General features: G+C 34.0%; 2 protein-coding genes across 2 annotated transcripts; both read right to left on the bottom strand.

The window, feature by feature from the left end:
- Window positions 1-1343: 1343 nt before the first annotated feature.
- On the bottom strand, window positions 1344-12934 carry LOC130625955 (tyrosine-protein phosphatase non-receptor type 18-like). The gene is made up of 14 exons (XM_057441079.1): window positions 12385-12934; window positions 12056-12285; window positions 9791-9893; window positions 9160-9236; window positions 8398-8493; window positions 7118-7156; window positions 6926-6994; window positions 6305-6367; window positions 6085-6227; window positions 5356-5422; window positions 4451-4522; window positions 3807-3908; window positions 2710-3022; window positions 1344-1721 (listed from the first exon to the last, which is right to left on the bottom strand). Exons 1-14 carry the CDS (start codon window positions 12458-12460, stop codon window positions 1648-1650), a joined length of 1524 nt encoding a protein of 507 aa, XP_057297062.1. The 5' UTR covers window positions 12461-12934; the 3' UTR covers window positions 1344-1647.
- Window positions 12935-15093: 2159 nt separating this feature from the next.
- Window positions 15094-20294, bottom strand: LOC130625128 (adhesion G-protein coupled receptor D1-like). Its single transcript, XM_057440198.1, has 7 exons — window positions 20283-20294; window positions 20071-20094; window positions 19775-19921; window positions 19498-19601; window positions 18299-18404; window positions 17161-17364; window positions 15094-17044 (listed from the first exon to the last, which is right to left on the bottom strand). The coding sequence occupies exons 1-7, from the start codon at window positions 20292-20294 to the stop codon at window positions 16397-16399; spliced, it is 1245 nt and encodes a 414-aa protein (XP_057296181.1). The 3' UTR covers window positions 15094-16396.
- Window positions 20295-24456: the final 4162 nt, after the last annotated feature.

Raw genomic sequence — 24456 nt, 5'->3', positions numbered from 1 at the left:
AGTTTTTTGCTGTCATACAAATATGGTCGAAAGCATCAAACAGTCAAAGAGCATTTAAAATCTGCTAGTTACACTTTTTAGCATGTAAAATACGGTAAAATTTTACCATGTAAAATACGGTATAATTTACGCCGCCGTCAAAAATAAAGTCCAGCTGGCGTGAACGACGATTAACAATAAGAGTTTCAGTATGACCAAAAAACTAATTCTTATGTCCGCTATAAACAGTGACAAGTAACTTTAACAAGTTTAAAAATGCTTGAATCTAGTGTATCGAAACAGGCTCCATAAATACTTGAAGGTCCCTTATTGACCTTTTTGTTTTCAAAATACTTTGTATTTGTGAGATACTTACATTTGGGGAATATTCCATAACTAGCCGTTAACCCGAGGAAAAATCAACGGGTCACTCGTCTTTAAATTACACGGTATGTGGCATGTCCGTAAGACGACGTTTTTCTTACGGACACACAGACAGAAAACAGCTATTATCATAGAGACGTTTCTAGCCACGCATAAATCTTAAACAATATAATTAAGATTTCGGCTAAGAACGTACTTTGTGATCAGGAACTAGCTATAATGTTTTTACGTCCGTTCACCTTTTTTGGCCACAAAACTCGAAGTGTATTTTCTAAAATTGTCCTGCACATTCATAACGTTACAGATCTAGCTAACCTAGCTAACGCATTTTATTACTTTATAATGTTTAGCTTTTAACATTATAATATAGTTAATTGTGTACGCAAAGCTAGCTCAACAACAAGCCACAGATGTATGATTCTAAAATGTTTGTTGAATGCGTTGAAAACTGATATTGCAAGCATTTTTGTATTTGTTACATGTTCGATAGGCGGCCTGTCGCAGTATTTATGGACGACATATGAAATCCATTGAAAAGTCACATTGGATTGAATACTAGTCTATAATCCCGAGCACTGACTGCAACCTCGTTCCCAGCGCCTGTTGTCTATTTTTATAACGAGATGGCGATCACTGTCCCGAAGTCATAAAAAATGCAAGATGTCCCGGAGACAAGGTTGCATTAACCCTACTCGTGGTCGGAGGTTTTCAGTTCTATCATATGTATAGGCTTTGAAAAAGAGCTAAATAAATTGTGCCTATTTCTTTGTTATATGGTAAAAATCATATATATTCTTTTTGGAAAAGTATTATTGCTCTTCCTTAAAAAGCTGAAATTCTGGAATTCGTGATTGACCGGGAATTAAAATCGCCTAAGTGTCGTATCTGTTTTCTTGTGGATAAATTATTTATGCGTGCTGTAGCACGAAACCGTTTCGCCTCACAAACGGACAGATTACGCGGGTACAAATACGAGAGAATACATTTGATTTGTTATATTTTAATTTATGCTAATACTTCTAAAAAACATCATTCTTCTAAAACTATGTCTATCTACAAAACAGGGAAGTAAATTTACAACTAACACAGTGTAACAAAGTTCTTTTGAAAGTTTAATATGTTCAAGGAGACTCCAAACAGTGCAATGTATTTATTAATCCACCAATTGCATGCATTCACGGCGATATCATTGCACCATCTTTAACAGCGTCAGTTGTTCATAAATCATAAAATTTCCATATTCTGGAGTTAACATATTGGTCAAATTGTTTGTTTGTGTGATTTCTAATACTTTGGCCATTGATGTCGTTGTTGACCGGGATCTACAAAACTCTGGTGGTTAGCCGTCATCGGGAAATCTAACGTAGTAGGGAAAAAGAAGTAAATACAGTCCGTTTTATTTATGCTAAATGAGAAAAAGGTGTTACAGTCGACTCTTTAATTAACAGACATCTTTAATTCAATTACTTTTTATCTGCTAATTAGAGGTATCCGCTATTCGGAGAGGCTCGTTCTCCTGATTCAATTCGACAGGAAACAAGTTTCTGTAAGCTCTAACCTGCGTACTTTATAACCTTTGGTTAGTTGGGTATGAGTAGAAAATGCTGGTGAAATATTATATTTAATGGACACTAGAAAACACCAGAGAAATTGGGATAAGTTGTTTAGTGTACGTGTGCTATCTCTTATTAAAACTGTCCTATAAGGATTTGAGCCTTTTTTGCCAAATTCAATTGACCATAACTCGAGAACAAACACGAACTAGATGCTCAATCCAGGCTCATTTAATAGAAAAAGACCTAAACTTCCCTCCCCTCTCCCCCCTGGGCAACCCAGTTGGGTGTTGACTTTAGTTTGGCAAAAGAAAGGATTGCAAGCATTCGATGTGTCTCAAATTCATTGAGTGCATTCTAAGTGTGCTATGACACAAAACTGTGTTTGGGTGATTTAGTGCTGCATTGGTGACCTGTAACATGCCCATTCTCGGATTTAGAAAAAATTGTGGAGAGATTTTTTGAATGAACTATTAAATTTAAAGGGCCGAAAATTAACCAAAAAGCGCTTTTAGACTCCGGCTTTCTTTTTAAAAGACAGTGTTTTGGTCTTGCTACTAGATCTGAGCAAAACCAGTTTGTTGAAATTGCTTGTGACGCTGCTGGGCGGGCCTGTAAAACCCCAGTAGCTATCCCGTATATATACGGTACCAGCTCCAGCAGGACTAAACGTTAACCTGTGCATTCTCAGCACAGAACTTCCTTGTTGCCATAGTGATTTGTTGTCTATTAAAATTGAATTTCATACTGCTTATATTCCGTTTTTAGGCGACAAAATGTATAGCGAGATTACCTTTGCTAGAATCTCTGGCATGCGTTGCTATTATTTCCTGCGCAATGTCTGCTCCATTAGATGCGCCTGATTCTTTTGTTTTGGAAACGCTTACCACTACCCAATCAGATTGCTTCTTTCGTGATCCTTTCTCTTTAGAATGTCTTCCATGGGAACGGTCGGACGATTTTTTTTTATATCCTTGCATTGTATTTTGCCCTTCCTTCAAATTAGATGTTTTTTTTTCTAAATTATTTTCCTCAGATGTCGTGTAATCACCATTAACATGTTCTTTGGATTCTTGAAACACTTCCATTGCATCAGTGCTTGGGTCCTGAGAAAAAATGCGTAGATTTAACAGAAAAATTAAAGGTTACAATCCGGCTACTTTCCTGAGAAAGAACGCATGTGACGTTACAGAAGAACTGTAACAGTTACAACCAAGCTTGTTTCCTGAGAATAAATGCATCTGAAGACACAGAAGAGCCTTACATTGTTACCATTACTTTCTATACAAGCATTGGTAAATTTAGTTAAGAATCAGCAGGTTTTATTTGATTTTTGTGTATTTATTCTTTGTTAATGTTTTTGGAGGATTTTAAAGTATTGGCTAATATAAAAATCTTTAAACTTTTACTGCAAAATAAACTTAGAATTCTGAGGTGCTTCTGGATGTATGCTGCCAAAACTGTAGGACGTGAACAAAGGTGCTGTACAAAAAAATAAGGGTAATTTTCACTCTTACAAAGAGCGCATAAATTATAGATATAAGACTGTAAGAAAGAGATCTAATTTTTGAAGATCTTCAGAAGCAATTATGTGAAAACCCAACAAACATTCACAGTGTAAAGAACATAGGTTATTTGTTTACGCCAAATGTAAAGATTTTGCAATATTTGCTGTGTAATGTTTTAAGGCCACTACCACCTGTTGTGTTGAATGTTACCTATAGTCAAAATGTTTATCATCTGGTTTATCAAAGTAATTCCTTTTCCTAGAGAGACTTGGCAAATTGGTTTCTATGTGTAGTTCTAACCGGTAGACTGCTGTCGTTCTATGACTCTAGTTGCAAAGTCAATAAAAACTGTAAAAGCGGTTAAGATGTGATTTTTACTTACAATGTTAGTATAAATAGGAGTGTCTTTCGGCGCGGCTGCATATTTACTTAATTCTGATTTTACCATTTCACGTATTACACCATATATAAATTCATATTGTATCTAAAATGTAAAATTTTATCACATGTAAGTCAAAATAGCCATCAAAAGACACGCAAAAAGTATGAAGACAAGTGGAAATCAAAGGTTGTAATGGCTTTCGTAACAAAGTGATGAATAAATAAATAAAAAAATAAATATAAGGAATAGACAATGAAGTACTGCTGATTGGTAGCGAGAAATGTGTATTAATACATTTCGGCATTCCGTTTCCGATTAAAAAAAGCGTCAAAATCATTCCACGGGTAAACAAACAATTATGCAGTGGAAATCAAGTTAATAGGATTGGCTCGCTCGTAGAACTTATTTGGTTGAGGTAAGAATTTACCCTGCTGCTTGAAAAAGGGCGAAATGTATATTTAATCTATATTCTATCAACTGAATTGACATTGTAGCTAAGCATTTTTCTCTTGTGTTTTCAACATTTTCTAAAAAAACTTTTTTTTCTCATTTCCTATTGTACATCAATAATTTTCATGTTAGCCAGGATTTCGATTGACGGTTCAACTGAAACCACATTGATTCCTAAATCCAATCTACATTACCTTCGTTTGGACCATAGCAGGTCTTTGCATTCTTAACCACGTGACAATATCGTACACACATATATTGTTCACCTGTAATGCAAACAAAGAAAAAGTTAAAATAAAAAAAAATTGACCATGTCTAGACAAAGTGCATATTTTTGTTAAAAACTGTACAAAATGATTGCGTTAGTTTCCTTCAACTAATGTAACTTCTTCACATACTTCCTTATGGGCACCTATTTGCACGGCCCGCGGTTAATGTCGGCCCTATTTCTGTACCAGTGCGTATTATGTTTTAAAAGGCCCTTCTTAGGCTGCGACCAAAAATTCCTGTATTTAGCTAATAAAAAAGTCCAGCATAGATTTCCACTGAAAACAAATTTTGTTTGTACTTTAAACAGTAAGATTAACAGGGTTTATGGGTTAAGATACACAAGGAAATAAGACATACACAAATCGTTATTCAGACCATCTTAAAACTACGTTAACCGCTGACAGGACATGGAATGAATACGAAATTTGTAATCCAGTCGTGTGCATAAATATTTGAATAAACGGATTTTTCTCTCAAACCTTAAGCCCTAAACATTTTACAGATCCCCTTCTCCCTATCTCATTGTTGAAACACCGTTACTGATCCCCTGGGTCTTCAACATTGAGAAATGGGAGGAGGGCTTTCTTCAAACACAATTTTAAGCTGGTTATGTTTCAATATATTAGGCAAACCACTGTAGCCTTATGTTACTTGTTCTCTAGTAAGATTTCTTGCAATATAAATGGGGCATTTAAAAAATCTCTTTCATTTCTACTGTGACAAGTCGTATCAAAACAACACTGCTTTCTCTTGAAGGATTCTGCAAAAATAGACTACAAATAAAAGGGGATCCTAAAAAATAAGTATTTGATTGAGAAAAAAATATTACTTTATCTTGAATTAATTTTCTTGCGTAATCAATTGCAATGATGGCACCCGTTCTACCACAGCCAGCACTAAAAGAAAAGAAAAAGATTTACAGTAGATTCTCTTTATCGCAAACACGCAAGAGTGTAGAGAGTTTATCTTGATAGAAACTCAGGGAGAGGAATTGTTCCAGATAGAGAGAATGAGGCCTAAAATGAGGCTCAAAATATGCTTAGGTTATGCTTAATAGCAAAATGATTTAATTGGAATATCCTAACGAAAAACACATGATAGGGCTCACAATATGCTATAAAAATATTGCATTTGAATTTTGAACATCATTAGTTACAACTTAAATCTTACTTTGAATTTTGAACATCATTAAATCTTACTAAATACTGGTAATTCAGATATAAACAATAAAGAGAAAAACCGCTCACGAAACAAAAAACATAAAACTAAACAATGTTTTCTTAGGCTTTACATAAATGCTTATCATATGCTTAAAAAATGACCAAATTTAAACCTACGGATGCTTACAAATGTCATGCTTATAAAAATCATGTATTTGAAGAGCTCGCTGTAGGTTAAAACTTCAGCATGCGATGTTATTTGCTATACTTTTTCAACGAAAGATCAAATTTACATAATGAATTAAAGCAAACTTTTAAAACGAGACGGGATGTTTGGACAAATTTAGAATGATAAAATCTTAACTATTCACATATTTATGATGCGCAAGAAGGCATACCTGCAATGTACAAGTATGGGTGAGCCAACTTCCGAATGGATTTCTCGTGCTATTTCAATCAATTGTAATATACTTTCACTTGTTTCTGGTGCATCGTGATCTGGCCAATCCAAGTAATGAAGTTGAGTGACTAAACGCCCTTTCTAAATTAGATGGGCAAAGTATAAGCACAACAAATATATGTTAATACTTCTTTCTTGATCTAGGTTTTAGTACTTACCTCACCGTTTGATACTTCCAACTGTCTCATCTGAATGTTATGAGCCAGCGGGCTTTCGGTATACTAAATTAGGAATAAAAAAGGCACAGGCAGGTCCAGTTTTTAGTATATAGTATAAAAAGACCAACAGAATACTAGCTTATTTGTTTCAGATTATATTTTTGGCAGTCATGTGCAAACTACATCGGACCCATTAACCTCGTACTTAGAAATGAAAAAAAGACATTGTCAGTGGAGGAAAGTTGTTAGTCTATGAATAACGTTAAATTTCGTATATAAGCTCTGGGCTTATACAAGTTTAAAAGCTTTTCTAATTGGCTTACACACGGTTGATGGGGTTACACAGGTGTCTTTATACACGGGTGTTCTTATACTCTCAGGTGTCCTTATACTCGGGTGTTCTTATACTCGGATGTTCTTATACTCTCGGGGGTTCTTATACTCGGGTGTTCCAATAATCTCGGGTGTCCTTATGCTCAGGTGTCCTTATGCTAGGGTGTATTTATACTCTCGGGCGTCCTTATACTCGAGTGAGCTTTACTCGAAAGTTTATGGTAGTTATAGAAAAAAAAAGAGTAAACACTAAGAAGAAAAACCGTGAATAGCAATTTATTTACGTACCAAAGAAACTGTAATATTCTTAAAATGTATTCCCTCTCCATTTAGTGGCCAGTACCTTTGACACTTAGACTATAATAAAATGTCAATGTATTTACAACCGGCTGTTAAAATCATATTTTATATTGCAAGTAACAATGGAACACAGGTAGCTAACTCGTTTAACAAAGTATAAAAAACAAACAAGACACGAACCTTTCCCTTTTCAGTCTCCTTGCAAGCCATGATAATAAGCTAAATAAAAAAATAAAACTATTAATTTCTTGAAAGTGGTTGCCGATGCCAAAAATATTTTTACTGAAGTTAAGATTAAAATAGGATAATTAAAGGGTCTACGAAACGGATGTTGGTTTTCGACCTTATTGACTTACACGAAAGTCAAGCTAACGGCGGTGGAAATTTTTATGATCACTGAAGACAAAGACAACAACTTAAATCATGTTAAATATCATATTGGTCATTTAATTATAACTGAAAATGACAGAAAAGTTCCCTACATATATTTTGGATATCCATGATTTGCTTTTACTTTAAACTTTCTAATAAAATAAACTTTAAACCTTTTCAACTACTTTAATTGGAGAGAATTTCGCGAATTTGCGATTTTTCGCCATTTTAGCGAAAGTTTATTTCGCGATAATTTGCGGGTTTCTTTATTCGTGAAACTTTATCTCGCAAAAGTTTCCGAATTTCTTAGTTCGCGAAAGTTTATTATTAAAATGCACAAAATACTTAGAAATCTTATTTCAAGAAAGAAAATTTATAACATTTTTAATCGAATCCAGTATTCAATACTAATATCTGTTTATCATTAGTATCAATACTAATATCTGTTTATTGAAGAACATCATACCAATTCTATCTCTTTGACGATTTTGATGACGAAACATTTTTGTAAAATATAAGAGTTTTTGAAAGTTTATATTATGGCTAGAAAAAGTGACGATCATACTAAAAATTTTGAAGTGTTTTCCAACTGAAAAATCCTTATTCGCGTAAGTTAATCTTGGGAAGTTTTCCGAATTTCTTAATTTTTCTTAATTTATCCAAAAAATTTCTCCAATTAAAGTAGCTAGCTATATCCTTCGAAATTTTGCAAAGAAAGATATAAGTTTATTATACATAAAGCAACAACAATGACTTTAAAATCTTTTTAGAGATAATAATGACCTTCTTCTTCTGTTAACATAGCATTTTTTAAAAAATACAGGTCCTCCTTGTGTTGTCTATGTTCCCTCGTTAAATCAAGCTTTCGATTTACTGATATTTAATATATTTCAAAAAGTAAATTTTTTCTTTTCTTAAAAAAAATAAAAATAATATTCATAAACATTTTGTCTAGACGTGATTCTAAAGTGTTTATAATTTATTGCACCCTGACCTTTTAAATGATCCGTTTATTACATTCCAAATTGCGGGGAATGAGTTTATTAAATCGTTTCGTAGCCCTTTTAACTACGTCTTAATTTCCTTACCTTGACTTCATAGTGCCAGATCATTCTCCAGAAATCATCAACTGTATTTGGCAGAGGACCTTGAGAAGCTATATAACACATATTTGTATTTACATCCTAAATGTAAAAAAAAGATGTGATTTCCATTTATTGAGCAGCAAGAACAAAATATTATTGTAGACAAAAGCAACAAATTATGTCGCAAACAGGTCAACTTTTACCATGTTTGCCAGCCATTTTTTATCATTTTTTCAACACGGACAAAAAGGTGAAATAGTTACTCCTCTACAGCCTGCAGGCTGCAAGGTCACTACTTTCGCGCACACGCAGATCAAGTATAGAGCATGTGAAAGTCGTTAATAGCATTCTTTGTTGAGCCCTCACAACGAGATAATTTACGTCGCGGGCCACAAAGGTTAGGAAATTCATGATAAATCTTTGTGCTTTAGTCAACAAAAAGAGCATGTTTTAAAAGTATAGATTTGACCACATAACCTAAGATATGAAGTCTTAAGTCTGTCTAAACATCGACAACTAATCTCTTACAAGTTCAAAATGCGCTACTCTAATATAGAAACAACCAATGTAACCACTTGTGGTGGCGATTGAAAATACAGCATTCGTAGTTAGATCTAAAATTCCTGCCAAAAAAAATGTTTCTTTGCACTTTAATTTATGTTACTGGTGACAAAAAAAAAACACTTTTAGTTATATAAATTCAATATGTTGCAATTGGATGAAACCATAATTTACTCTTTTAAAGAAAAAAATGGTAATGCATACCTGGATCCTATTAGCATTGATGTAATCAGATCCTTCACCAGATTCGTCTTTCGGTAAAACAACTCTGGTATAATCGTCTAAAAACACAGATACAATGTTCAAATAAAAGACTGATCTTTGGTACATCACGTGGACAACTATTTTCAGGAATGACCGTAGTAAGCAGTATTTTTAAAGAGATTAAAACACGAGGACATTACTGCAAACCCGACTTCAAATTTTGTCATTCCAACTGCTATTTTAAAGTTGCTAAAAATAATTATAAGAATCATACTTTTTTTTTTTAGATATTTGGAACCGTAAATGATTCTTAAAAGTGATTTTAAATAATTGTTGAAAAAATCGACTAAAAAATACCATGACATTTAAAACATAGTTGGATAAACAAGGAAAAGGCTAATATTCAGTAAAATAACCAATGTGTAACACATTTTTAAAATATGCACGGTTGGTTACATCTCCTGGTTATTGCTTCCTTCGGAGTCGATATTTTCATGGAAAATGCTGTAAGAATAAAAATTGGTGTCCCAATGATCGAGCTTATAAATATTATTCTTATAAAAAGAATCCCTGCAGAAAAATGTGTAAAATTTCACAATCATGAACAGAAATGTATATACAACCAACTTACAGGGTATAATATCTTTATATCGATTTTTCCATCTATTGATATCTTTTGAACCCTCAGTGCTTAAAAGAGAAGTATTGTTTTCTGAAGATTGTTCCTTGATTTTCTAAAACAAAAACAACTAAATCAAAACTGCAAGCGGAAAACATACATGTTTGGGTTTTTTTATTAAAATTAGCATCAATGCTGAAATGTTTTTAGGAATTCCACCTTTTAGTATAAGCTTTCTTAGGGCTTTGTTATCAAAAAATTAGATCAAACATAAAGAACGAAAGAATTCCAAATAAAAATATTAGAGGTCGTTGTTTTTAAATTTATTTTATTAAAAAAAATCCACACTTTTCTTGAAAAACAGGAAACCTTTCGAACTGTCAGGCAAAAATATTTTAAGAGCAGTGAGCTCCACTCTATATCAAGCAAAAAACAAGATAATAGAATAATAAAAAAAATTATGTCGTACAAAGAGAAAAAACAGATATGATTTTCATGCTATTTATACCACAGCAATCACCAGACGATAAACCAAACAAAGAAAACAGAATACTTCTAAGCAATAATTACAAACAGTTCCATGGGGGAATTTCACGAAGCGAATTGAACGGCGAATTCGACGGTGAATTGTATCTGAGCATGCGCAGTTTTGTTTGTTGTGATTTTGCAAACAGTTCCTACTTTTTCGCAGCTAAAGGTTTCGCTGCTAGTTTTAGACCAATCAGAACGCGGTTAACCAATGTAAACAATGAATTTGGCGTCTAATTTATTTTGTCATGAAAATTAAAAAGCGAATTGAACGGCGAATCGTGAAAATCCGTTTACGAAGCATTTAGGGCGTGCCAGTATGCGCAATGATTAAGGCTTTACAAAAAAACTTCGTTTGACATAACAAAAAAATGTTTGTAAAAACTAAGGGACTTATCACTGGAGCCCGGTTAGCCGTGCTGGCTTGTTTTACCGGAATGGCTTGTTTTACCGGTCTGAAATCATCTCCCTATCACATAAAATTGATTAAATAAGTTCTTTGTCTTTGTTTATTGTTCTTAATGTACAAAACTATTATGTTCATCAAGAATTTTATAAAAGAAATTTGTTGATAAAAATTTTTTCTTTCGTATTTTTGTTTCTAATGCACAGAAAACATGTGATTTCTCTAAATAAAATAAATTCATGCACAAAAATATAGAAGTCAACCCGATTTGCCGGGATGGAGCTATGACATGGAAATTTTTCAGCCCGCTTTGCCGGGATCTTGCTTTACATCCCCATTAAGATCGTTTCTATTTAACGCATTTTCCGTTTCAGCGGAACTATCTGCCCGGCATTTTGAGAGCGGAATTTTCCATCGTCAGTTTCCATTTGGTGCCAATTTCTATGAATTTTATTTCAACATGGCAATGGTAAACAAATTTCTTTTTCATTTTTTTAACAATCAGAGAGAGAAAAAGAAAAAAATGTCCGGCTGAGTAATCTTAAAAATGCATCTAGATTGAGTTAGTTGAAGATACCTTAGTTAACACTACCAACAAGTTGATCACAAATTTGTTCCTAAGCATTTTTATTCTTACTCTTCATAAGATGCAAGTTTATTGTTGCATAGGAATGGATATGCCCTTCTAAGTCTATCAATCATTACACGTCGTCTCACACCAAATCCAGTGTTTCTTCGAGTGCTTTCTTTCTTTTTTTAGGCGCTTTTGAGTGAGCCAATTCTTCAACTTTAATTAAAGAGCACGCAAGAATGGTACTTGTGTTGGGTTTCAGATTTCTGTGGATGTAGGTGACTTTAAATCAGCATGTTGTTAAGAGGTTGTGCGATTCCAATTAAATCAACATTTAGTTTTAAATTTAGTTGGTGTACAGACAAACGACGTTGGCCTGAAAGCTGTATGTGTTATTCACTTAACGCCATATCGGAGTTTGCTTAAGCTTAATTTTCTTCGTTGTGATTAAAATTTGTTTACATATCCTTACAATTTTATTGGTTTATTTGAAAGTACTCTTATATTCCACCAAAAAAGTTGAGCAGAACTCAACTTTTTTTCTGCTAAACTTTACGGGGTTTTTTCTGCTAGGTTTTTCAGGTAGTTTAAAGTGTACATGCGTGAACACATAATCTGAACAGAAAAAAATGCAGAAAACGGTTTTTAGCTGGGCCAGCTCGCTTCTCATGTGATATCAAGATGTGTTTTGTTAAGGTGAGATTTCGGAAAATCAGGCCGGGCCTTTTTTTTGCTGGACTGATTTTATTTATATGACAACATTCTAACTAACCTGATATTCATCTCCCACAATGTCAGTATCCTTTGTCCTGCCCTCTATAATTTCTTCATAATGTTTGAGAAATAATTTTAAACCTTGCAGAGAACTTTCATCGATTGCTTTACTGGATTGTTTGCGGGGAATGTCTTTATCAGCCGTATTTTCTTTGCCTAAAATACTTTTATCGTTTGTTTTACTAGACTGTTTGCGAGGCATGTCTTTTTCAGATGTATCTTCTTTGCCTATAATATAAAAATTTGGATGTTGTAAAGATCACTTAAATAGACGGACGGACGGACTGACATATGGTGAAGAAAAAATATTATAAAAAAACGCCTTACCTTCGTGTTGCTCCGCACAAGCTGCCTGTGCAAGATCACTATAGCTAAAATATCTGGACCCAGCTCGAAACCTCATTATTTGTATGCATATTATCAAAACGAACGTCTTTTTTTATCTCGTTACATTAATATTTCAATCTAAATGACTTGAAAAATACAAACAAAACAACAATATTACATAGTAAAAAGTCTGCTTAAAACTCAACAATATCTCTTTAAAAACAGCTAGTAAAACCACCAGTAAGTTTTTCTCATCCCCTTATCTTCCTGTTATTTGCCTTTCCTTGTCGACAATATTAGTACAGTGAACTAAACGATGTGATGAACCTATTGATAAATACCTAGTACTATGTCTACTTCAGATTTGTTGCCGCACTAAAAAATATCTTTTGTGGTGACTTTTTGTGGTGACTAATTTTTTACAATAGAACTCGAACCTGCAATGCTTAATTATCCAAGGCAACACCCGGCCGAGGTGACTCGCACAGTCCTGCCTTTTTTGACAAAAATTTAACTCTTGTTGACACTACTTCCTGATAGCTTCTACACAAATAAGGTTTAGGTCGTACTAAAACAAACTAGAAATTCTAATATTTGCAGCAAGACACGTTATTTGTTCGAATAAAAATTCGAAATTAGTATACGTTATTTATCCTTTTCTGAACCTTGGTATTATTATGACCAAATTCTATAATATGTTTTAGACTAAGTCGTCAAATTTTGGTTTCATCTTGTAAGTCTAACTTTTTCAGCTATTTCAGCAAGTTACCGACTGAAACGACTCTAGCGAGAAGAACCCCCCCCCCCCCCCCACCTTAATAACTTTTTATAGGCTTGTTCAGCGTGGTTTCCAATAATTCGCCAATGTTCCGCGCAACACTTCTGCAACAAGTTGTTGCGCAACACTATGTTTCCAAAAGAAAACAAAAACCAAAACATCGTAAAAATTGTTGATCAGTATACTCGCGAGAAGGCGAAAACAAAAACAAAAAAAGAAAAGAAGTCATAATTTATGGGTTGGAGATATTTTCAAAAATCGAGTTGAGAAAGGTGCGTTCAACAGTCTGATACCGGGGCTACGACCGCACGATAGGGAATATTATGTTTCCAACAACTTTGCAACAGTTGCACAACAGCCCGCGACTTATTGGAAACCACGCTTTAGAGTACGTCATAAAAATAACAAAAGGGTGGCAATAATTTTTTGCCTGCGTCAGCATATTTTCCGTGACGTCACTAAAAGCTTAAAATTTGTTCAAAATTCCACCATCAGCTTAAAATTTAATTACTTTAGTTCCGGGGCGGATTTTTACATTCTGTTCGAAGTTTCGGAAAGCTACATAGTTATTTAACAGTTACTTAGTTATTTAACACATTTTTCGGTTTTTACATAGATCGCATGAAAAGTTGCCAAAAATTGACCGAAAAACCCGATTTTGGGTAAGACCCGAAAAAAATCGGAAAATCGGATTAATCACGTGTCCACATTATGCAAAAGATTTTTTTTGATAAAACAAAGCTGTGTAAGTTTCAATTTCTAAGGATAATCCTAACAAGAGTTATTATATTTTCCCCATTATAGGGATCTTATAGAGACTTTTAGGGATAGTTTCGAGTAATAGACAATATCAATAACTCTGAAAGGTATGGGACCTAAAAATATGGCATGCAGGTGATAGATAAATATTAAAACTCAGAAAGTATCATAGCCATGCAGCATAGCGTTAAAGAGTTGTTTAAAAAACGGTTAGGGAAGGGGTGAGGGTGGCGTTTATTTTCAAGAACTTTTTTTGTAAAAAATATGACTTCATTTTTCCCTTTCAGATCTAGAAATTTACAAAATAAGCAACTTGAGGTGTGACCAAAATTGTAAGTTGCTAACAACAAATTGTATATTTCTGCAAATGAACGTGCTTTTTGAAATATAATTTGTTTACTGAAATATCCAGTTATAGTAATCGAGACTAATTTCGATTATTTCTGTTATTTTTGACCTCTGCTTATGTAGGATTTATGATTTGATGGTACGTTTATTAAAGGTCATCAGCAGAAAGCAAGTAGAAATTACTAAGAGGAAATTCGAAGTGCAAATACAACGAGAATACTTAGTAACATTACCTTAGCGATGCATAAGATTATATGTCAAGGACATGACATGAACACCTTATTATATTGTAGAAAATAAAAACATTTTGCAGATTTCGTCTAAAAATTTAGACTTCCTTTTTATATAATAACCATGTACACTTATGAGTTGCTACCATCCAACATATTTTGTGGCACAGCAAACCACTTTCCATTACCAAGAAATTTTAACGTAAAAATATCCCATTTCACTTTGCACAAGTTAATATTTATTGCCAATGCAAACATAGCAAACAAAGTAAACTTTTATAAGCATATCAACATTCATACCATGCTAATACTTGATCAAAATAATAACAACTGATAACTAATAACTTCTATAAAAAAAAGACAAAGAAAGTTAATGTACCTTTGCTGGCACATGTAATGGTATCTATATGGACATCAATTTACTTTGTTGCTAGGCTGTAGTAGATTTTTAAAAAAGTTTAGGGAGAATAAAAACATGGTCCAAAAAAGATGTAATAAAACCTAACAACATCTGAGGTATTGAATTCCAGATAAGAGATATAAATTACGGTTAATTAGTGCTTTTCTGGCTAAGTTATTGATAATGATGATGTGAACAGAGAAAGTGTTCTATTATTAATTTAGAGAGTTTTAGTTTACCCAGAATAATCTCCCAGGTAGTTACACTGTTTAAAATAAGGACCTTGTGGATAGGTTTCTAGTAGATTTGAAGTTCTCGTTTGCGTCTACGGAGGATGCATGACCTTGTTATAACAACAATAACTTGACAACGGTTAAATAAAATTAATCCTGAATTTTCTGCTGGTTTCCTAGGCAAACTAAAACTATTTGATGTTATAAATCAGTCGATGTTTAATCTGCTCTATTTCGCGCGCATTGAAAAATGTTAATTCTATTCGGGGCAGGGGAGGGGAGGTTCCAGGAGCCACTTATTCTGAACTTTTTTTAAGTAACTTTTGGAATAGTATTGCTTGAAATTTGATGGTATACTTATGTATACCTTAAATTGGAACTAATCGGCCATACACACACACCACATGGTTTCACACCCCCAGGCAGATGGCCATCAGTCTAGTCCTTCCAGTTTCAATGGACTACGATGTACCAAGTCGTTTACCTTAGCGCCAGTCATTCAGCAAAAATTTGACCACATCTTGCCGACTTCTTTAGGGTATCTTCAGTCGAGAATTTAATATTTATTTTATTCGCTAAAGCAGGGGACTAAACAAATTTCTTAGACGGGACAATTGCCACGTTTAATGCTTAAAGCATCCTAAATATTATGGGGTGCGTTATGGGGGTACTGTTTTCGGTATTGGTTTGACATTATCCAGGAAGAAGTCGGAATTTATTGGAAGGCAAAATCCAGGTGGCTAATAGTGGTGGCAGTTGTTGGATGGAAAATGATAAGAGGGGAATTGTTCTTAGAGCTGGAAAAGGAAATTTGTTACATGTCCATTAACTAATTTGAAATTTTCATTTACTCCCTTCATTGGAGTTCTTTTGAAAAAAATTGTTCCAAATGATTTTTTCGTGTTTATGTAATGTTTTAACAACTAAGGTACACAGTATTTTTAAGGAATCATCGAACGCATGGGATGCAAAATCAATCAAACATCTTCAAGGCTTACAGCATGCATACTAACAACAACTCGTTTGTCAAGATGTCATCTGATTCTTCGTCGGGCTTTGCATCAACTTTTAATTTCTTCTTCTTCTTACACAACACACACAATCATGGGAAATAATCTTCACTATATTCTAAATTTGATTGGTTGATTTTATGTACTGAATTAATCACAAGTTGTCACTTGAGACGCTCCAGAGCACGCAGACTTTGTAGCACCCCAAAAGGGCGTATACAACGTAGCTAATACTTTTTTTCGTTTTTAGTTTATTATATTCGAGTGTTGACATGAAAAACATCGTCTGCTGACTCTATACATTTTAATTTAAATTCCATCGACTCTGAATATTTTGCTCTGAAAGACATCATTGAAATCAACGAAAACTGACTGCTCTTCCGTCTGTTTCGCATTTCTTCTGTGCTACTTCGTAGCGTGTCTGTGCTGCGGTGAGATTTTAAGGACGAGTTAAGTGAACGACGTTTCACTCGATCGTACTCGCGCTTTACGTCACTGTTTAAAATTACGTAACCGACAAATATAAACAGCCCTTGGAATGCGCTTAAAAACGCGAACACATATTGAAATATTATGACGTCATCATTAACTGCAAGTATCCCGAAAATCCAGCTTAATCCGAATACAGGCAGTAAAAGTAAAGTCAATTGGGCAAGTTTTCGGAATTTTAAGCCTTCGGATGTAGCTACCGTCATTTTATACGACACACGTAGCGTTTGGATCAGTATAACGACATTGGTAACTATGACGCACAACACTGGTCCGACAAAAGTCCAAATGACGTCACTGCTTGTTGATATCCAACAAAAATCTTCTCTTGTTAAGTATTCATGTTTCGTACTTGCCGTGACAGCTACAATTATGGCTGGACATACTAAATAAATCGATAGAAATACAGTACATCACTTGATGTCTTAATGACATGTTATCGTGAAAGCAAAAAATGTTCCGAGAACAGGTTGGGTTATGATATATTCAAGAACTTCAGCTCTATTTGCTTTTATCTAGGTAAGGTAGACCTTAGCGTGGAAAAGTGTTGCTGACCTGATTCTAAAGTAGGTTTAGACTTACCCCATCCTATGGCTAGATAAATCTTCATCATTTTCACAACTCTGAATACTTTCACAACCAATTGGTACACGTGGATACCTTCAACCAACATCCAAAAGAAAGCTGACAGGTAACAAAACATCATACCAATCGAAATGCCAGTACACACATACTAGAAATAAAATAGTCACGCATACTAAGAGTGGAATGTCACACATACTAGAAGTGGAATGTTTACTCATGTGCCTGCGCAATTTTATAGCCGTGCAACAGACACATGAAATACCGTAATGCTTCGAAAAAACGCAGGGTCGTTTATTAAATTTTTTGACATTTTTGGGGGGCGTCTATTCGAAGGGAGCGTTTAAAAGAGGGGGGCGTTTATTAAATATTTCACCCTTCGTCTCTTTTGCAGTTTTTAAGGATACCTCTTCCCAACAGAAAATAAAAGATACTCACATGTTTTAGATTTCCAACCTTAAACCTAAGATTTAGGAAAAAGGTACTTTTACTATCGCCTCGAATAAACACCCCTTATGAGAAGAGCGTCTATTCGAGGGGGCGTCTATTAGAGAAGGCGTTTATTTAAAAAAATGACTGAAAGGGAGTGGCGTTTATTCCAGGGGGCGTTTAATAGAAGGGGGCGTTTATTCGAAGCATTACGGTAAGATATATATATATATACAGGATTTTAAATTTTCGAATTCCTTTTAAGAAGTTAATTTGGTGCTCTTTTTTAACGTGTATAATTTATGTGATATTATTTTACACATTAAAGTAAGCTTGAAAAGTCTTAAATTTGTTTTGTTAACTCTTCTTGGAAAAAATTTCCCAAAATTTGGAACTAAAGTATGTTCTTTTTAAGAATATTTCCATTTGTAAAGTTAAACAATGTGCAAAAAGTACTAAAATGTTTAACTAAAGCATTTTGACAATTTTTTTCTTTTTTCCATCTTCAACGCGTTTTTAGTTTGTACACATAATTAGATGAAAGTCAAATAAGAAAATCAACATTAAGTCTTTCATGAAGGGTGCACTATCAAGCAGATGATTTAGCAAATTTTGTTGAGAATCATAGATTTGTAAAACAAAAATTATTTTTTTACCTTATGCCCATGTAGAAAATCTGCAAAAAGAAACAACGTGTTACCAAGCCCGATAGCTATCGCTAGATTGATGTGTATTATGTTGCGATCTGACTTAACGAGACGACTGAAATAAAAAGATGAATAACAACTAATACAAATGTCGAACATGTCAGAGATGTATATTAAGAATGCGCAAACGCACAATTTAATGACTTTGTTTAAAGGAAAAAAGTGGAAATTTTTTATATATCATGCCATATGAAGGGTATCAGGTTTTTCACTTCTCTATAATAATAGCCGTCGTCTGTCTGTCTCGGCGCGGACCCCCCGCTGAGTTAGAAAATGATGTTAAAGAAGCACGAATATCAAATGCGATATATTTTTATCCACTTTGTTGCCACAGGTAAATTTAAAGGACGGGCGAACGGGTAACGACTATCTATGTTATAATACCCGTATACGTCTGTCCGTCCGTCTGTCTGTCACGCAAAATGGTAGATTAGTTGCGCAAGTAGCAAGACGCACGTAATATGCGGTATAACAAGGACGGGCGAACCCGTGGATTTTTCGACAGGCTAACGACTAGTTTATTAGAAGCATGTTCATTTGTTGACTGATTCGCAAGGCCGTTGTTGTCTTGGGATACACAGATTTAATCTGTCTCAGTCGAAAAACTGTTGATTAAGATAGCAGTCACCATAACGAACTAAATATATTGAAAACAAGATAAGTACTGTCACCACAACAAGTGACCAGATTGGTTGTTTTTTTTTATATATTAGAGTTGCTTCGAATCTGGAAGTCGTCAATAAGTTCATTTGCCCATATGAGCAGCGGAATAAGAACTTAGGATCTTAACTTATTTCGTTAAATCCAGAATCCTAAAATGTGCTGAATGTTGCTGGCGTGAGCACAACCATTTTCGTGAATTTCGTGGGCGTGAATCATTTCGTTGTACGAGACCTGCTAAATATGATACTAAAGAATTTTAACCGTTGTTCACTTGCGCAAAAAAAACAAATTTGTATCATAGTAGAGTGGCTATTGATTATTTGACGCTATTGACCATATTTGAAAAATGACGAAAAAATTGTATTTGTTTCGACAATTTTGTCCACGGTTGTAGATAATTATCGAAACAAATATGGTATAAAATTAGACGAACTTAGCGGACTACTGGACAAACAAATCACATTTTCTCTAATATACTCACTTACCCACACATTAAAAACGTAGCAATCAAAGCAATACATGCAACAATCGAGACTCCACACCCGATATATGTAATCATAGTTAATGCAAGTTTGTCTTTATTTGATATCTAAAGCACATATCAGAAATTGTTACATGAGAGTCATATACAAATGAAACAAACCTTCTCACACTAAAACAGTAACTAGTTCGATGCTTTGAAGTATATGCAGGTATGAAGGCCAACATGGTTCCTATTCCATTTAGTATCTTGTAACGCATGTATACTAGCATATTACATACCCTAACATCTTCTGTTTGTATTAACACTGAGAATGATGTCATATGATTGCATTGACACGTCACCAATGTCCCGTTTTTGCTATGCATCTTACATCCTGAGTCGTCCCAGTCCCCGTTGCGCGATAAACTAAATACAATTTTACCATTCTAATAAATTCATTCTGTCAACGAGTGTGTCAATTTCGTAAAATTAATATTAGAGCAGAGAGAATTCGGGAAAGATTTAGTCCTTTTCCAAAAACTTATGCAATTTCCCAGATTTGATTTTGGAATTTGTTATTTCTTTCCGGCCAAACCTTGTGGTAAATTTTGATTAAGGGCTGTGTGAACAATATAATTTATAATCTAACCAAAAACTAAGGCAATCAAAAGGAGAAGTTGCCATTCTAAGATTTTGATTAACCCTGTTCGGGTCCCTTCAAATTTTTGTAATAAGTTTTAAAGAATACGGTTTTAGTTTTTCTTAGTGACTGTAAGTCAAAATAGACAACTTTTAGTATGACCTTACGTGTGTTGTCATGGTGACTTTTGGTTACCAGCCATACGGGTATCTGACAAAAAAATATTTCTTCTTGAAATATCCTTGTCAACATTTCTGTAGTCATGTTTTCTTATGTTTGCAACAATATTTCTTATTTTTCTTATTAGTTTTTGTTCCATCGTTTTAGGTTCAGGTTCTTAAATATATGATGATGTTATTTTCGACTAGGTAACGTCACCCATTTTTTTAGCCTGATTGTCTTCACATATGCTAAAAATAGTCCATGCCAAGTTTTGTTGCAACGCGTTGTTACGTTCATTACTTTTTGGGCACCTCCGCCTGCCCGACCTTTCAGAGTCCCCTAAAAGCCCGGCCTAAGAAAGGTTGCAAACGTAATAACACTTGTTATCGCGTTTAATATTACCAGAAAAAAAAATTAGGAAGTGTCATTCGACCCAAGAACTTGAAAAATAAGATAAAAAAAAAATTCAATAAGCTGGAAGCAATAAAAAAACTGCTAATAGATAATCAGTTGTCATAGTAACACCAACCTCTTGTTCCAGAACACACAACGGTAACCTGCTGAAGATTTCTGAAAAAAAACGTTAAAAAATATTGTTGAGAATAATATAATATAATATAATATAATATAATATAATATAATATAATATAATATAATATAATATAATATAATATAATATAATATAATATAATATAATATAATATAATATAATATAATATAATATAATATAATATAATATAATATAATATAATATAATATAATATAATATAATATAATATAATATAATATAATATAATATAATATAATATAATATAATAGGCCTGAGGTTACGCCTGGTGTCTGCTTTAAAAAGAGGCGCATCTTAAGAAGTCGAAATTAAGAGGGTTTTACTGTAAAAATAACTCAACCAAAGCACCACTTCCTAAGTCATACTAGGCTGAAAATTTGCGCGTGGGCTAATTGAGCTTGCTAAATCGGAAGATAGCGAAAAAATACTAAAAAGTCTAAAGTCCCCAAAACAATCTATTTACACCCAAGTGTTTTATTTTGTCTATCCATGTAAGGAATTACTGCAGGAAGGAAGAAGAGCAATTAACTTTGACATCAAAAAATAGGTTGAATACCCTTTTCAGCTCAATGGTATATGTCAGTGGACGTATCAAAGGCGGTTTGATGTAAGGTTTGACATTTACTGAAAATAATTTTGCTCCAGTTTGAAACGATTCCCTGAGAAAATAAACAAAAATCATTAAAATAACAAGTACACTTAGACAATGGTTTTATTTATCTTCGTTTCCAGCCTCCCAATACGGCGAATTTAAGACCAGAAAATATAATTTGTTGAATATGTAGCGTTTCCCGGCATGAAACTTCTTAAGTTTGTGTAAAAGCAACAGAGAGATATGTATTTCAACGCTTGCTGTGGATAGCCATAATAAAACAAAAAAGAATATTTACTAACATTGACGAATTCAACTTCATGTAGCTGGGTACAGGGATGTATAAAACGGAGATCACTGATTTATTCTGACCTATAAGAATAAAATGTGTTTTTTACTCGTAGAAGCAGTAGCGACAAAAACAACAACGACGACGATAACGATGACGACAAAAAGAAAGCAAAAACTAACTGCATCGACAACGACAGCGACGACGACAATGAATTTAACAACGACCGACAATGACGTTAACAACGACAACAAAAGCAATGACGTTAATGACGACAAGAACGACAAGGACGATGAAAATAACGACATCAACGACAATAACACAGAGTAAATGGAACAACTGAGGCAACAACAAGAAAAGAGAACTCATCATACCGCTATTGTCAAAAAGAGATTCGGGTAAATTAAAATTGTTATTTGATTCATTCTTTGGTACGTATGTATACCCAGTGAACGTTGTCGTATCCACTGTGCTAACTTCCATATCTAAATAAGAGAAACGATCTACCTTATTTCTCACGGATGGTTAAAAGCACATTCGCTAGTAAATTCCAACTCACCGATTCCTTCGTTTGCAAATGAGATATTCTGTCCGCTCTTCATTTCGTTACCAATTTTAAGTAGAACGTCTTCCAAGTAGTCAATCAAACGAGAAACTTTATTTTCCAGCTGTTTAAAAATAACGATCAAAGAATTTCAATCAAAGAGAAAGTCAAAGTAAGGCGAAACTCTTTTAGGCAAATTTCAGTTTAGCGCTCGGGACGAGGGTGGTCAGAGTTGGGCGCGGATTACACCAGTGAGTTAAAGTGTTCCTCATAAGATATTCAGTCTAATAAATATCGAAATGTTTGGATACTTTTCACTTTGGGCAAGTAATTATTACTATTATTCCAAAGTTTTAACTTACCGGAAAGAACAGTCGACGCCAAAGTGAATGGAAAACTCCAAAGTTAATGGAAAACTCGAATCACACTCGTGTCCACTTAAATAATTATGTTGAAGAAAAAAGAAAACTAAAATTGAGTTTACCTGTTCTTGATGAGTATTAAGTGTCTTTCGAAGAACAGCACTCACATTTCTTACTAGCGTCTACGGTGGAGACAATGAAAACAAATAAGGGAGAGTATAAACTTGGTTGAAAAGGGTGCGTGCATTGTCCCTTATGTTAATGACGGGTTACACGGTGCGTTGACCTTACATCCTATTTTCAACCATAATCTTTTCTTAGATAATTCTCAAGCGAAAGAAAGCTTGACTTCTATTGTTAAAATTGATACATGTACCCCTTTTGGTTTAAATTGAAGAAAAATGGTAGCGGCGACAGACGCTAAGGCGGTGATACACGATCCGATTAATCGATCTCGATTAGTCGAATTCGATTAATTGGATCGTGTATCATGTAAAAATTGTATGCTTTCGGCATGCTCAGATTGTCGAATTCGATTTTTAAATAGTCAGACCGGTTCAACTTTTTCGATTAATCGAAAGGTTTTTAGCCTATCAAAATGCTTTATATCTGTACATCAGATGTGCGTTTGAAAGAATATGAGTTTCTATATAAAAAAATAAACATTAGTAGAGGAACTTTAAAAACATCATGTCGTCAAAAAAGGATAAAACAGAAATCAACGAGTGAATAAAGCTTGAAAAGTAACAAATAACGCACACTCCGTTTCTAACGTTTTCTTAAATTTTTAGTTGTTGTAATAATATCTGTAGCAGCAGCAAGTTCAACTTTGTCTTTGCTCTCTAAAGACTTATCGAAAGGAAATTATTAAAAATCTGTTCAGTTTTATATTAATGTTCAATATATTGAACATTAATATAAAATTTATATATAATTTCGATAAATCGAATTCGATTAACTGGATTGTGTATCATCACCTTGCCACCTGTTAAGTTTCGATTTTATTTTAATGCTCAATATAATTTCGACAAATCGAATTCGATTAATCGGATCGTGTATCATCGCCCTAAGAAACTGACTTTGGTAGGGTGAAGCTAATCTCACTTTATACGCATTTTTTTCTCATATTTTTGAAGCAGACTTAGCATGATAAAAAAAATCCTTATTCCGGCCATATAAGCGCCGGATTAAATTATATAAAAGCCCGTTTAGAAGTTCGCTTCTGATGCAAACACACATTATTGATATTTTGTACGACAGCGGGATGTCTCAGTAAGTCAGTCTGTCAAACATGACAAATTTACAACACTCAACAAAAAGATATTTATGTTATTCACCTCAGTAAATGTTTCGTTTTTCAGCACCTTGGACGATACATTTTTAGATAATATCTCGTCAATCTCTAAAAAAAAACACTCAAAGTTGCAATTCTAATGAATAAAACTGGATTAACGAGGCTTCCTAGAAACGATATCACACATCTCTGTACTTTCGAGTTAAAATGTAACAGAATAATTTCTTATATACAGGTTTCTATGAGAGTTGGTGGGAAGCCGCCGGCTAGGTAAAAGACCCATACCAGATCGCAGATAAAGATATTTCCAAAAAAATCAAGTTGAACTTTCCGACGACGAAAAACATTTGCTCTGCCCTTTAATTTAAAGGTTTTAAATCTTTTCATTTTGGAGAAAGTTTACACAAAATTATCCTGTAGACTTACAATACCTAAAGGGTAAAGATTATGGGCAACCTTATCCCCAGGGTTTTTTCTTTCTTATTGGCGCTGCGCCTATTGATTGGTCTGACGAAAAAGTTCATCTTCCT

This window comes from Hydractinia symbiolongicarpus, chromosome 14, assembly GCF_029227915.1.
Source record: "Hydractinia symbiolongicarpus strain clone_291-10 chromosome 14, HSymV2.1, whole genome shotgun sequence".
Taxonomy (NCBI): Eukaryota; Metazoa; Cnidaria; class Hydrozoa; order Anthoathecata; family Hydractiniidae; genus Hydractinia; species Hydractinia symbiolongicarpus.
This window is presented reverse-complemented; position numbering and strand designations above follow the sequence as displayed.